Raw genomic sequence first — 16330 nt, forward strand, 5'->3', positions numbered from 1 at the left:
AAGAAATGCCTATTCCATAAGGAAGAAGTATTATTCCTAGGATACATCATATCAAAGAATGGCATTAAGATGGATATGAGCAAGATATCGTGTATTCTGGATTGGCCTGTACCAACAACTCGTAAGGCATTACAACGATTCCTCGGATTCTCAAACTTCTATAGGAAGTTCATCAAGAACTTCTCTTCTATCGTAAGACCGCTCACACAACTCACAAGTGTGAAAAAATCATACAAATGGTCTGAAGAAGCAAATAAAGCTTTCCGCTTGTTAAAATCAAGCTTCACTTCTGCTCCCATACTACGCCATCCAGACCCATCCCTCCAATACATCCTAGAGGTGGATGCGTCAAATATGGCTGTAGGAGCAGTTCTTTCCCAACGACCAACAAACGCTTCTCCACTTCACCCAGTTGCTTTTTTCTCTAAATCACTAAGTAGCCCAGAGGTGAACTACCCAGTGGGTGAAAAGGAGCTGCTTGCCATGAAACTGGCACTTGAAAATTGGCGACATTTACTCGAAGGTACCCGGTTGCCAATACTCATATATACAGATCATAAGAATCTCCAATACCTTCAGATCAACAAGACCCTTTCCCATCGGCAGGTACGGTGGTCATTATTCTTCCTAAGATTCAATTTCTTAGTGACTTACACTCCTGCAGATAAAAACAAGAAGGCGGATGCGTTATCACGGTTAACCGAAGATAACTGTGCTGAAATCCCTTCACTTCCTATAATACCCCATGATCGTATTATTGGTGTTGTTCGTTCCTTAAAGGAAGAGATTCTGCACAGCCTAGGACTGGATTCACCACCACCACAACTAAGTGCTGATGCAGAAGGCTTCCTCTATTTTGACAACAAACTCTACATACCTCCTGGTATGCGTACTAAAATTTTAGAACTATCACATGACGTACCTATGGCAGGACATATGGGTATGACTAAGACATTTAATTTACTCACCAGGCAATTTTGGTGGCCTGGAATGAAGACGTCTGTACAGAAATTTGTTTCCTCATGTGACATCTGTGCAAGGTCCAAAATTTACACTACAAAACCATTTGGTCTACTTTGCAGTCTACCAATACCCAAAGTTCCATGGGAAGTTGTGTCTCTAGACTTCATAGTAGAGTTACCACCTTCCAAAGGATTTACTACCATCTTAGTGTCAGTGGACCATCTGACAAAGATGGCACATTTCATTCCTATTCGCAGACTACCTTCATCTAAGGAAACAGCGGAATTACTGGTGAAACATGTGTTCAAACTACATGGAATTCCAAAGACTTTCCTATCTGACCGGGGATCACAGTTCATCTCTAAGTTTTGGCAAGCTCTATGTCGCATATTGCGTATTGAGCGGAAGCTTACTTCCCCTTATCACCCACAGACTAATGGGCAAACTGAAAGAGTCAACCAGTGTATTGAACAATATTTACGTTGCTACACCTCATACCTACAGGATGATTGGGTGGACCTCCTCCCTTTGTCAGAATTTGCTTATAATAATGCAACCCACAGTACTACTAAGCAAAGTCCGTTCTACCTAAACTATGGGTTTCATCCCACACTTCTTCCACCACGCATCCTACCATCAAGTAATCCAGTAGCCTCTGACTATCTCACCCAAATAAAAGACTCTCTGGATTTACTTAACACCACCATATCACATGCTCATAGCCAACAAAAAAGGTACTACGACCTTCGTAGAAGACCTTCCCCTCAATACACTATTGGGGATCTTGTCTGGCTATCTACAAAAAACTTGAGGTTGAAAATCCCCAGTAAAAAGCTTGGACCTCTGTTTTTGGGACCTTTCCCAATCGAGAAACTCATAGGAACGTCGGCGGTTCGACTCACATTACCGGCGGATCTTAAAATACACCCCATTTTTCACGTATCGCTATTAAAGCCACATATACCCAACCAAGGGATTAGACCTACCATCTTACCTCCACCTCCAGTACAAGTTGAAGGTGGAGAAGAATTTGAGATTAGGGAGATTTTGGATTCTCGTATCCACAGAGGAAAACTCCAATATCTCATCAGATGGAAAAACTATGGACCCCAAGACGACACCTGGTTGGATGCTTCTGACGTTCACGCATCCAGGCTTATACGAAGATTTCACTCCAAATACCCTGAGAGACCAGTGCTATAGGCCTTCTGGAGCCGGCCTTAGGGGGGGGGGGTACTGTAAGATCCTAGTACTTTCAGTACCTTCTAGCCTCTTACTTCCGGGCTGCGTTCCACCATTCAGGTAGATGGAACGCATATAGCTGCATGTCTCTTTAACAACTGATGACGTCATCACTAGGCGCCGCTCTGAGCGGCTATTTCAACCGACGGTCTGCACTCACAAGGTGTTCGTGCAACCGCTCATAATACAAGCCTGACTGACGCTGCCGTATCCTCCAGCTATCTTCCCTATACCTGGACTGACCGGAGCCTCGCTACTTGATCCTTTACCTCGCTACCTGATCCTTTACCTCGCTACCTGACCCTTACCCTCGCTCACCAGCCTGTGATAAGTACCCCGCAGGGGATCCCTTCCTACCAAACCACTTGCTATATCTTTCTGCATAATAAGAACTGTTACTAAGCTCTAAGATACATGCTCTCACCATCTATCACCTGCATCGCTACCTAGAGTGTTAGCTCTTGAACCTACTACCACCTGTAACCTATATCCTTGTGTTTGCTTAGCATATCCTGTACACTTCATCTGTTATCACCTATCATCTATTACCTGTACATGATTGCTATCTCTCCTGCATACTATCTATCACCATCTGCTATCACTCCTGCAACATTACTACCTGAGTGCTTATTATTAATTGCTATCACTACTCAAGCCTATCCCTTCAGTATATCACCTCACTACTATTGCATAGACCTCTATCACTCCAACAACATTATCTCTGAGTGTTTGTGTGTGTGCATACTGAAGCAGGCTGAACCACCATGATGAGTCAAGAGAGTTGGATAAGGTGATTCAACACATCTCTACACGACTACTGAGTGGAAATTCTGCAGCTGCAAATCCAGTTCACAAAATCAAACCCCAGAGCGTTACAAGTGAGTCCATAGCCCACTTAATAGCCAGGCACTCTTGCTCCACCACAGCGTAATTTCTCTCGGCGGCTGTAAATTTTCTGCTCAGAAAAACTATGGTGTGTTCCTCCCCAGTAAGCCCTTCTTTCTTCAGAGAGTCTAAGACTGCCTGCACTCGGGGAAGATGGGATTCCCAGTCAGTAGAAAAGATAACAATGTCATCTAAATGCACTGAAGTGTATTTCTGATGTGGGCGTAAGGTTTTATCCATAGCTCTCTGGATGGTAGCTGGAGCGGAATGTAAGCCGAACGGCATTCTTTTATACTGGAAATGGCCATCTGGGATAGAAAAGGCAGTCTATGGCTAACAGAGGGTGAAATCAGGGAAAGGCCGGATAAATCACCAGGCCCGGATGGCGCACATCCGAGAGTACTGAAAGAACTCAGTAAGGTTATATCTAGACCACTGTTCCTGATCTTTGCTGACAGTATTATGACAGGAACTGTACCAAGTGACTGGAGAAAAAGGGCAGAGGCATATCCCGGGAAATTAAAGGCTGGTCAGCCTGACGTCAATAGTATGTAAACATCTGGAAGGGATGATAAGGGACTATATCCAAGAGTTTGCTAAAGACAATAATATCATCAGCAGTAATCAGCACGGGTTTACATAAGGGCGTTCATGTCAAACCAATCTGTTAACATTCTACGAGGAGGTTAGCTGTGAGCTAGACAAAGGGGAGACCTGTGGATATGGTGTACCTAGATTTGCTAAGGCGTTTGATACAGTTCCCCACAAACGCTTAATTTATAAGATAAAGTCCATAGACATCAACTACAAGGTTTGCTCTTGCATACGGAACTGGTTAAAGGGGGCGTGTCCAAAGGGTGGTAATAAATAACGCATACTCGGACTGGTCTGGGGTGGTAAGTGGGGTCCCCCAGGGCTCAGTCCTGGGAGCAATTTTGTTCAATTTATTCATAAATAGCATTGAGGACGGGATCATTAGCTCGATCTCAGTTTTTGCAGATGACACAAAATTAAGCAGGGCAATAACTTCACATCGTGAGGCAGAAATCTTACAGAATGACCTGAACAAAATAACAGAGTGGGCAACTACATGGCAAATGAGGTTTAATGTGGATAAGTGCAAGGTATTGCACTTGGGGACTAATAGCATAAAAGCACAATACACGCTAGGGGGGAACCTCTGGGGGAATCGAAAATGGAGAAAGATCTGGGAGTCTTAGTAGATGATAGACTTAGCAATAGCATGCAATGTCAAGCTGCAGCTGCCAAAGCCGGCAGAATATTAGCATGCGTAAGGAAGGGTATGTGTTTCAGAGATAAAACTATAATCCTACCACTTTATAAAAAACTGGTCCGACCGCATCTGGAGTATTCTGTCCAGTTCTGGTCGCCAGTCCTCAGAAGGGATGTGTTAGAGCTGGAGAGAGTCCAGAGAAGGGCAACTAAACTTATTTGGGGATTGGAGGACCTTAATTACGAAGAGCGTTTAGAAGCACTTGATTTATTCTCCCTGGAGAAGAGACGCCTGAGATGGGACATAATAGCAGTTTACTAATACCTCAACGGTGATCTGAGCATAGGAAAAAAAAAACGATTCAGTTGCAAGGAATGCATGAGGACACAAGGCCATACAATGCGTTTAGAGGAGAAGCGTTTTAACCTCAGGCTACGCAGGGGGTTCTTTACAGTAAGGGCTACAAGACTGTGGAATTCTCTGCCCCAAATGGTAGTAACTACGGGGAGTATGACTACATTTAAAAAACTCTTGGATGTACATCTCAAGGATCAAAACATTCAGGGGTATGAGAAATGATTATGGCCAAACACACAGGTTGAACTGGATGGACTATTGTCTTTATTCAACCTCAGCTACTATGTAACTATGTAACAATGCTGCTGTCCAAAAGGGCCCCACCAGAGTAACAATGCTGCTGTCCAAAAGCGCTCCTTCATCCAGAGTGAGGGCACTCTAATACAGTAGGTGGGCTACTAGCCAAATCAGGTTGGTTTGGCTAGTAGGCAGCAAGGAATGGGTGACTGGCTCTTTGCGATCAGGCTGGTGTATCTGCTCTTGCGGTAGCTGATGATTTTGATCGCCGCCATTAGCTGTCAGGTTCCCCCTGGATACATCTATCATCAGACTACCGTTTGAACTACATGCTGATTCCTTACTGTCATCTGGTAAGGAGCTTCTATATTGGGGGTGGCTCATCTTAGGGGTGAGTTTCACTCTCTGTATTCCTCACTGGTTGGAGAGTATCTGGTTCCTTGCTGCACACCTTCCTCTCTTAAGCTGGATGATTACAGTGCACATTCTTTCCCCTTTTTTGGTAAGGAGTATTTACACAGGTTGTGACACAAGCACAGTGGTGTTTTTTTTTTTGAATACAAACGTTTTATTGAGCTTTGTAAACAGAGAAAAGCCAACAAACAACAAAACCAAAGTACGACATATCAGAGCTGTGCAAATACATGTCATTACGAACAAGTGTCTTACATATCACATAGTAATAAAAGGGGGGAAGAAAAAAAAAATAATATAACATATAAAGATATGTAAAGTGGCTGTAAATTACGCTTCATAAACAGTGACGTAGACATGTGTTCGCAGAAAACATAGAAGATGGAAGGACAAGTTATAGTCTCTATTAATGGTATGGGCATAGAGAACATTTTTGCACTGAACACTTCATAGTATATCAGATACCAAAGTCCAACCATACCGATTTCCATGTATGCATACTTCGGAGAAAAAAACAATAATAACAGCAACAAAATGTTCCTGACATAAAAAAAAGAGCATTGATAGGGGTATGACCCCCACGTAGACCACTGGGCGCTGATTCAAGGCAATCCTATAAGGTCCATAACATATCAGACTGTGGACCAGTTCTCCCATTTTTTATGGAATATATGCATAGTGTCGTATAAGGTGTGGTGAACCCTCTCCATGCTCCTAATCGCCTCCATTCTTGATAATACCTGAGTCCAAGGGGCCGTCTCCGACCGCCAGTTAAGGGCCACCGCCCACAGCACCGAGCAACATAGTGTATGGGCCAATCTTTGGGTTGGTGCCGGGGCACTAGGAATTTTAGCAAACAAAAGTCCCATCTGAAGGGTAATGGATATTCTAGAGTTCAACATTTGTGAGATTACTTCTGATACCCTATTCCATACAGCCATCAATCTACCGCACTCCCAAAAGGTGTGAAGTATGGTGCCTGGGGCACCACAGCCTCGAAAGCAACGGTCGGAGACCCCCTGGTAAAATCTATGGACTCTGTCTGGAGTAAAATACCACCTAGTGTGGAGCTTTACTACTGTGTCCTTTACTGACATTGACTTAATGCATTTATGCATATTCTGTAACATGGAGGACCATGATTCAACTGATAATTCCACTCCGAGATCAGCCTCCCACGCCAGCATGGCCCGAGATTTAACTGGGAGGTGAAGTCCATTAAGGTGACTGTATAATCTCGAGACCACTCCTCTATCTCTAGATGAGGTACGGCTGATAAGTTCAAATAAAGAGGATTCAAGGTTGTCCGTTAGAAGGCCCTGAGAGCCGTAAAAGTCTCTAATTTGAAGGAATCTATGGGATTCAGAATCTGGTAATTTGATAATTGTTTTTAAGGCCTTCAAATGAATAGAAGGAGTTGTCTCGGAACAGGGCGTGGAAGGTGACCAAGGAGTGTTGCACCCACCAGCTATAGTCATCAGGAGACCCGAATGCTGGTGTAAAACTTTTATTACCCATAAAGGACATTAATGGAGGTCTAGAGGAGCGTAGCTGGTACCTGTCATGACAGGTAGACCAAAGTTTTAGGGTATGCCACACTATGCCATTAAGCTGCTTGACGTCCCGAGGATGCGACATGGAGGACCAAAGCAGACCCTGAAGGTTGAAGGGGCGAACAGATTCATTTTCGAACCTCAGCCAAGGTGGCTGTGGGGCACCTGCATGCCATTGTGCGGTCTGTGCCAGTCTAGCCGCTAGGTAATAGTGCCACAGGCTAGGGACCCCTAGCCCTCCCTGAGAGAGAGGCCTATACACTGTGGGTTTCCCACACCTGGGCCTCTTACCTTTCCATATGAACCTGTTCACTTCCCTTTGTATGTCCTCCACATCCCCTCTCCGGAGCGATATCGGCAGGGCACGGAAGAGATATAACAATTTCGGCAATATAGACATTTTAATTGCTACTATCCTGCCCATAAACGGGATCTTGAAAGAATGCCAGAGGGACAACCACTGTCTCACTTTAGTGAAAGCCTGAGGGTAGTTATTACTATAAATGGCTGATAGGGATGGAGCCAGTCGCACTCCAAGATACTGTAGTGACTGTCTTGAGACTGGGAAACCAAATCTGGCAGTTACAACATCTATAATTTCCTGAGGTAAGTTCACTGATAGGGCTGAACACTTAGAGAGGTTGACGCTTAATCCTGAGATTCCCTCAAATTCACTCAGTACCTGTACCAGTCTAGGGAGGGAGTCCAGAGGATCCGGTAGGAAAACCAGTACATCGTCAGCGTACAAGCTAATTTTATGTTCCTCTAGGCCCTTCTTATATCCCTTTATCGCTGCATCCTCACAGATAGCCCTGGCCAGGGGCTCTATGGCCAGTGCAAAAAATAGTGGTGATAGGGGGCATCCCTGCCTGGTGCCCCTACCCAGTGTGAAGAGGTCCGAGGAGCAGCCTGGCAGCTTTATTCTAGTCTGAGGATCCCTGTATAACGCCTTAAAGCCATGCAAAAAAGCCCCCCGGAAACCAAATTTCGCTAGAATGACATCTAGATAGGGCCAAAGCACACTATCAAATGCTTTATTGATATCAAGTCCCAATATCAAGGCCTTACGTTGGAATAGATCTGCATCCTGAATGATATTAGAGGCTAATCGGATATTATCCGTTATTTGTCTGGAGGGAATAAAACCAGTCTGTTCTGGAGCAACCAGAGATGAAATAATGGGGGCTAAGCGAGCCGCCAACAGTCTTCCAAAGATCGTGAGATCATTATTAAGGACAGAAATCGGCCTATAATTTTGGGGGAAAGAGTGATCCTTATTGGGTTTGGGAATTAAAGTCATATTGGCATGCAGCATATCTGGGGGAAGAGAGTTGCCCTGTAGAATAAAATTAAAGACCTGTGCCAATTTAGGGGATAAAAAGTCTACAAATTTCTTATAATATGTGGACGTAAAGCCATCAGGGCCTGGGGCTTTGGAAGTTTTAAGGGACTTGATCACGGTCGCAACTTCTGCTTCTGTGCATGGGGCATTCAAACTACCAAGCTGCTCCTCAGTTAGAACAGGTAACTTCAGGCTGTTTAACCATGAGTAAGATATATCCGGATTGTTGATCTCTGGGGGAGAGAGCAACTTCTTATAAAATCGTGAGAAGACATCAAGTACCTCCTTAGGATGTGAGACCAAGTTGTCTCCTTCATCTCTCACCTTATATACATGTGCCGGCTGGAGAGACTGGTGGAGCTTCCTGGTGAACATGGCCGAGGCAGTATTACTGTGCAGAAGGAACCTAGCCTTTGCCCACTTAAGAGATTTTTCCGTGGCCGAGGACAATATGGAGTCTAGAGCAACTCTCTTCTGTGAAATTTGGTGTAGTACATCTGGTGAGTGATTCTGGCTATGCGTATGATATAATTTATGCAGGTCAGATGTCAGTGAGCGGATATCTGCCAGTCGTTTGCGTTTGGCTTGAGTAGCTAGTTCTATTAATTTACCTCTCATCACTGCCTTATGAGCAGCCCAGAGCATAGGGGGTGACACTTCACCATTATCATTAAGGGCGAAGTACTCACGCAGATGGTCAGCTACTGTGGTGAATGTCTCTAAATTAGAGAAGATAGAGTCGTTCATTCTCCAGTTCAACGCAGAGTACGGAAGGCCAACATGATCCGTATTAAAGGATACTACATGATGGTCAGACCATGGACATACATGAATATCCGCCGATGAGGAATTTGCCAATAAAACTGGTGTACTAAATATATAGTCTAACCTAGCATAACTATCATGCGGGTGCGAGTAATGGGTATATTCTCTCACACCAACATTCAATGCCCTCCATGTATCTAATAATTGACAGTTGGTTAATGATTTATGTAAAGTTCGTGGAAAAGCGTTGGCCGTGCTCACTGATCGGCTCTTGTCAAGCATGGGGTGTGCCACCAGATTGAAATCGCCTCCAACCAGGACATGTGCAGAGGAATATCGTTCCAGGATCTGGAAAAAATGTTGAAAAAAAGAACCCTGTGAGACATTCGGGGCATATAGATTTGCAATTGTTATAGATTTACCCTGAATAGTACCCTGTACTATAATGAACCTGCTATCTGGGTCTCTATATACCTTTTGCACATCAAAGAACAGATGACCACGTACCAGGATCATGACACCCCTTGTCTTTGAGATATATGTGGTGAAATAGACTTGTTTATAAGCCTTATCGAAGAATTTGGGGTGGTTTTGGGTAGCAAAATGAGTCTCCTGTAGCATAATAATATCTGCGCCTAAGTGCTTATAAAAGCGGAATGCTTTACGTCTCTTTTGAGGGGTATTAAAACCCCTCACATTATGTGAGATTACCCGCAGCCCCATATCTGGGTATACAAGTGGAGTCTATAACCCTCTTGTCCACAAGGCACTAACATATCCAGCGAGTCATAATAAGGCACTTGATAATTCTTATAAGTAAGGCGTGTATCCACCAGGGGTTTCCGTGGCAACTCCCTGTTTGCGCCCAGTGGTCCACGCATAGTCAGGAACATAGCAAACAAAAATGAGAAACTTATTTTCATATAAAAAACAATGAACAACAAAAAATAAAAATTAACAAAACTTAGAGTTCTTGTCATTGGAGAACTTCGGGGGACAGAACCCCGGTTCCAAGAGAAGAATAACCAAGGACTTAATCGTCCTACACTCTTTGGAATAGGTATCAAACCTACAGCATCAAGCAGTGTACCTTAGCCTTCCCTGCTGCAAATATCGTGCAGGGAATCCTCGGCAACTACAGCAAGTGCTGAAGAGTGGGGGGAGTAAGAGAGTGAGCACCTAGAGCTTTCAGTGTGGCCCCAAGAAATTGCAAGGGGAGAAAAAGAAAAATAACCAACATGAAAAAAAGGTCCAGCAGTAGCTAAAATTAAAAACTGTCAGTGGTGGAAAAGACCAACAACCCCTTAAGGGCGCAAAAATATGACCAAAAAAAAAATAGGAAAAGAAGTCGCTGAGCCTCACGGAGACCCACATCCTCTCCCCATGCCCGATGATATAAGACTCAAATACTCATATCCTAGTAGGATAGAGAATATGGCATGGGAGGGGTGGGGGCCAATCAGTCTGGGTAAGATCCACTCCTGGAAATTTCCTCGTTAGGGATGGTCAAGGAACACGATCCCTAGACCGGGATCCTCCATTATTGGTTCTCTGTGGTGATGGTGTCGCCCAAATGGCAGATGGGCGTGGGGTAGACGGAAGTCTCTGATTATTTTGGGGTGCCAAGAGACCCAGTTTAACCAGGAGCTCCTTACCCTCCATGACATTAAATACTGTATAAGTGGAGCCATTGTGGGGTACTGTGAGTTTAAATGGGAATCCCCATCGATATCTGATCCTGGCCGACTGGAGTACTGATGTGACTTCCTTCATCCTTCTTCTTTTATCTAGTGTCGTTGGGGAGATGTCTGGATAGATTTGAATGGTAACCCCCTCTAGTTGAATATGTTGTGTGGTACGTGCAGCTCTGAGGATATCCTCCTTCACAACATAGTCCTTGAAGCACATTATTATATCCCGAGGGGGTTTATCTGGGGTAGGTTTAGGCCTGAGGGCTCTGTGGAGCCTGTCGCAAGCAAAGGCCGAAGCAGGGTGTTCAGGGAGGAGGGAGCCAAAAAGCTTCTTCATTGCAGCCGCAAAGGTCTGTGGTGGTCTCCGGCACCCCCCGCACCCGGAGGTTATTTCTACGATTGCGGTTGTCCAGATCTTCCAGGTGTGATTGAAGCTGGACAACCGTATCAGAGAGAGTCTCATGATCCTTCCTTAGGTCTGTGTGTGCCAGGGCTAGCTCATCATGCCTGGTCTCCAACATGTCCGTCCTGCCTCCCAAAGCCGCTATCTCCGCGGTGAGGGTGTTCGTGGACTTGTGGAGTTCGGCCTGAAATTTTTGAGCAATGCGATCATACATGATGGCAAGACTGTCCTCCAGATCCACTTTCGTAAGTTGTGGAGTGTACTCACTGCGGTCCACGGAGACAGGAACAGGGGCGGCCTGGTTTGTAGTCTCCGCCGGAGCCTGCGGGCGCCATCTTGGGACATGGTCTTCTCCCTGACTCGGAGAAGATAGGTCGTCAGGGACCGCTGGACGGGCTTCTTCTTGCGTTTCTTGGGGGTAGGCATACACTAGAAGTCCCACGGGGGTGATCGGGTAGGAGAGGAATAGAATCTTCCAGCAGGAAAGCCCCGGGGAGTGATAAAAGGCTCAATCTAGCTCAGAGCGTCTCCTACATGCGACCGTCCGGATCCGCGGCTTGGACACGCCCCCCCAGTGGTGTTTTTTTTTACCTTTTAACATTGTCTGCGAAGGTGTTCCTTCTGTATTTTTTGTGAGTGCATCTTTTTATTTTTTGTTTATTTTACATTTTTTGGGTTTTATGCTATGGCGTTTATTTTTGTTGTTTCATGCTAATCACCATACATGGTGATCACACCTTCATTTGAGTGATTTTGACGTCATCATCACATAATATCAAGTGGTTTATACAAGATTCCTTCCCGGTATTTGGATCTTTCATGGGTTCACCACACTTAGCGGAGAGTGACCATTTTTTATGCACATTATACACCTATTTCTGGTAAGCAGAACATCCATCAGTTGTGGATTCCCCTGCCTAACAACTTGATTGATTTACATTTCACTCATCGGAATTTAAGAACTTATATTCACCTATTGGACATTTTTCATATTAAGTTACACTTTATATATTCCATTTATATATTGTTTATCACATAGCGCGCTGCACAACTTGTTTATATTATTTAAATCGGGTGAAAACCTTAGGGGAAAAAAAAAGCCTAAAAAACAGAAAACAAATGTAGCCACACCATCTAATGATTGGTAAGCTGCAATGCATTTTTGTTTTTTGGGTTTAATACCACAAAAAATATATTTAAAAATGGACATTCTATTTCCTTTTTATAAAACGTATATCCTAATAAATTGGTTAACCACATGCTATAACACATAGCAACTAACCAAGCTGCGTTTCATATATTTTTCATCTTTTATTGTGCAGTTAGCTTTGGACCAATTTAATAAATTCTCTGTTTTCATAGTAGTTATTAAATGAGGAAGGATCAGTTAGATACTTCTATGATGAGAGGCGTGGTATACTCAGAGTGCCTAATGCCCATTGAGAACACAGGTGCTCGTTTTTTGTTGTTTGATGCCTTTTCAGGGCTATAAGCTCCAGGACCTGGGGTAGTAAACTGTGGTTTTGGAACTTGATGTCGTCCAAGCATGGAATAGGCTGGACCTTTCTTCATGTAGGTATTGTTATCTATTAGATGATAGCGAGCTGGACCTGGTGTAACAGCCAAATCTTCAGAATGCCCTCCGTGACGTGTCCGGCCAGACACAGTAAAAGCTGGGGCAGAAGCTTTCCCTGGAACTCTTGGACCCAGAACTGGAGGCAGAGAGTATGTGTTGGGCGCTGGAACCTGATCAACTGTTCTGTAGCGGGTTCTTGAGCCCATGGAGTATGATGGGGGTTTGCGTTGGGTTGGAATGATACATTTCTCAGGCCTATAAACTCCAGGACCAGGTACAGCTTCCTTATTATCTGTGAAAAATAAAGCAGTGATTAGATTGAATGAGTCATACAGACATCTCATAATCATATTTCTTAGAAGCCTAATGTATTATATTTCAGATTTGTGCATGTAAAACAGTAACATTCAAATCTATCAATTGGTAAAGTATTGACTGTCTGCAACATGTTTAAAACTGTGCAACCAGTAGATACCAGTGCTATCTAAAGGACAACCCAGCCGGTCGTGGCCTGGCTGCCTCCTACCTTGGTGCTCTCTAAGGCAGCCTGTACATAAGTAAGGTTTTTCTTTATTCTATTAGTAGGTTAAACTAAATGAAATTGACCCAATTCCCCCATCTACACATTCTGGGGCTAGTGTCGGCAAGATTAATGCTGAGGGACGTAAGCCCCACAATCAGTGGCGGCTGGTGCTCAAAATTTTTTTTTGGGGGGGGGGGGCGCAAACAGAAAAATGTAATAGGCATTGCTTTGCGGCAAAAAACGCTGTAGAAAATTGCGTGACTTTGAGGTCACAAAAGTGTGAAAGGGGCCTTCAGTAATCAAGGTATAGTGTGCCCCTTTCAATGCAGAGAGACGAGCGTGCCCCCATTCAGTACAGAATGACCAGCGTGCCCCCATTCAATGCAGAATGACCAGCGTGCCCCCATTCAATGCAGAATGACCAGCATGCCCCCATTCAATGCAGAATGACCAGTGTGCCCCTATTCAATGCAGAGTGTTCAGCATGCCCCCTTTCAATACAGAATGACCAGCGTGCCCCCTTTCAATGCAGAATGACCAGCGTGCCCCCTTTCAATGCAGAGAGACCAGCCTGCCCCCATTCAATGCAGAGAGATCAGTGTGCCCCCTTTCAATGCAGAGAGACCAGCGTGCCCCCATTCAATGCGGAGAGATCAGTGTGCCCCCTTTCAAAGCAGAATGACCAGCATGCCCCCTTTTAATGCAGAGAGATCACCATGCCCCCATTCAATGCAGAGAGATCAGTGTGCCCCCTTCAATGCAGAGAGATCAGTGTGCCCCCATTCAATGCAGAGAGATCAGTGTGCCCCCATTCAATGCAGAGAGATCAGTGTGCCCCGTTTCAATGCAGAGAAATCAGTGTGCCCCCTTTCAATGCAGAGAGATCAGTGTGCCCCCTTTCAATGCAGAGAGATCAGTGTCCCCCTTCTATGCAGAATGATCAGCGTGCCCCCTTTCAATGCAGAATGACCACCATGCCCCCTTTCAATGCAGAGAGACCAGCCTGCCCCCATTCAATGCAGAGAGATCAGTGTACCCCCTTTTAATGCAGAGAGACCAGCGTGCCCCCATTCAATGCAGAGAGATCAGTGTGCCCCCTTTCAAAGCAGAATGACCAGCATGCCCCCTTTTAATGCAGAGAGATCATCATGCCCCCATTCAATGCAGAGAGATCAGTGTGCCCCCTTCAATGCAGAGAGATCAGTGTTCCCCCATTCAATGCAGAGAGATCAGTGTGCCCCCATTCAATGCAGAGAGATCAGTGTGCCCCCTTTCAATGCAGAGAAATCAGTGTGCCCCCTTTCAATGCAGAGAGATCAGTGTGCCCCCTTTCAATGCAGAGAGATCAGTGTGCCCCCTTCTATGCAGAATGACCAGCGTGCCCCCTTTCAATGCAGAGAGATCAGTGATCCCCCTTCAATGCAGAATGACCAGCGTGCCACCTTTCAATGAGACAGACCAGCGTGCCCCCTTTCAATGCAGAGAGATCATCATGCCCCCATCGTGCCCCCATTCAATGCAGAGTGAACCCCCCCCCCGAGACCAGTGCACTTACCTGCAGCGGCTTCACCTCAGTCCCCCGGTGTCTCCTCTAGTCCTCTCATCTCCTCCTCAGCCAATGGCATGGTTTTGCCTTTCGGCCAATCAGGAAGCGGGTCTCGGACCCGCTTCCTGATTGGTCAGGAGGAGGATCCGTGTAACAATAGCGAATTTTCATTCCCTATTGTCACACAATGGGTGGGCTCGGGGCGCACTGCTCTGCGCCTGGGGTCCACCCTTTTCTGAAGCCTATTAGAGCCTCTGGCTCTAATCAGGTGACTCAGAAAAAAAAAACTCCATTGAACTCCATGAGTCCGGCGCCCCGCATGTAGATTAGGGTGCCCGGACGCATGGATAGGGGGAGCGGCGCCCCCAACGCACCGGCCGCCACTGCCCACAATCCTCTTGTTTGTGCTTGTCTTGGGCAAATGCTTAGAACTTCTACTGTTTTGGATAGCCATAGGGGTGGAGTGCGCCCTATCTCACTTTGGAGCTAGGCTTACAATGCAGGTAGGAACATAGGACAAAGTACTATGTCCCCTGGAGGATAGAACACTGAAATAATTTGACTTGTATGAGGGGCTTATGGTAAATCTTTTTGAGCTTTGCTTTGCTATTTTGGGGAACCCCGTAGTCCATAACCCTCTGTCCCTTGGACATTAAAGTGGACCTTAAAATGGAACTTTATGCTATATAGTTAAAATTGGCGGACAGGCAGGATTTTTAATGCAAAAGAGACACGCTTTATCTCTGCTGCATTAAAGCTACTTACCTGCATGTCCACCCATGTACAGTGAGCTGCGCACACGCAGTTCACTGTACAAATTAGGCAATGGCGAATCCGACTGAACTCCTGCACATGCGCAGGGTTGACGTCATCCCCGCCCTGGCCAATGATAGCCGCTGGCGATTGAGACACGCAAACTGGATGCCCAAAGATGTCAGCGCCTGGGCAACAAGTTCGGGGATGCCACATCACTGGAGTTGAGGTGAGTATAGTTCCACTTTAATCAAATAAAATCCTCATGTAAGAATGGGAGGAGTGGTGATGTGTGACGTCATCGTGTACAGGGACAAGGCAGCCATCTTGTTGGTTGGAAACAATCGGTTTCCCTGTTTTGATGCCTGGATATTTTTTTTACCAAGTAAGTGTTACTCTTTTAAATTGAATAAAAGTTTTTTTGGAATATACTACACTATCATATGCCTTTTTTATCCTTCTACATCTGGTGAGATCTGGCAAAGACACTGTGGGCAGTGGAGCAATATTCTGTTAAGGAGAAGACACAATCCAGTGACACCATCCCAGGATTACTCTGAACAGGCTTGATTGACCTTCCTTGGCAGAGGTATACAGTGAGGGGTAAGAAGCAGTGTGAATGGGTGATGATGACACCTCCACTTGGATTCGTGTTTCATTTTCATATAAAGAAATGTGAAAAATATTGTTATTTTTTCAAAATTTACGCTCTTTTTATGTTTATAGCGCAAAAAGTAAAAATTGCACAGGTGATCAAATACCACCAAAAGAAAGCTCTGTTTGTGGGAAAAAAGGACATCAACTTCATTTGGGTACAGCGTACCGCGCAATTGGCCGTTAAATTCA

General features: G+C 45.1%; 1 protein-coding gene across 1 annotated transcript in view; it reads right to left on the reverse strand.

Annotated features, from left to right (window-relative positions):
* Positions 1 to 12382: 12382 nt before the first annotated feature.
* CIMAP1D (CIMAP1 family member D) overlaps positions 12383 to 16330 on the reverse strand; it is a 32696-nt gene continuing 28748 nt past the window's right edge. The window contains exon 4 of the mRNA XM_082242686.1: positions 12383 to 12954. Coding sequence (XP_082098812.1) covers positions 12470 to 12954 — 485 coding nt within the window. The 3' untranslated portion in view covers positions 12383 to 12469. The remainder of the gene's footprint in view (positions 12955 to 16330) is intronic.

The sequence above is a fragment of the Pelophylax lessonae genome (genome assembly GCF_965119305.1).
Source record: "Pelophylax lessonae genome assembly, chromosome: 1".
NCBI lineage: Eukaryota > Metazoa > Chordata > Amphibia > Anura > Ranidae > Pelophylax > Pelophylax lessonae.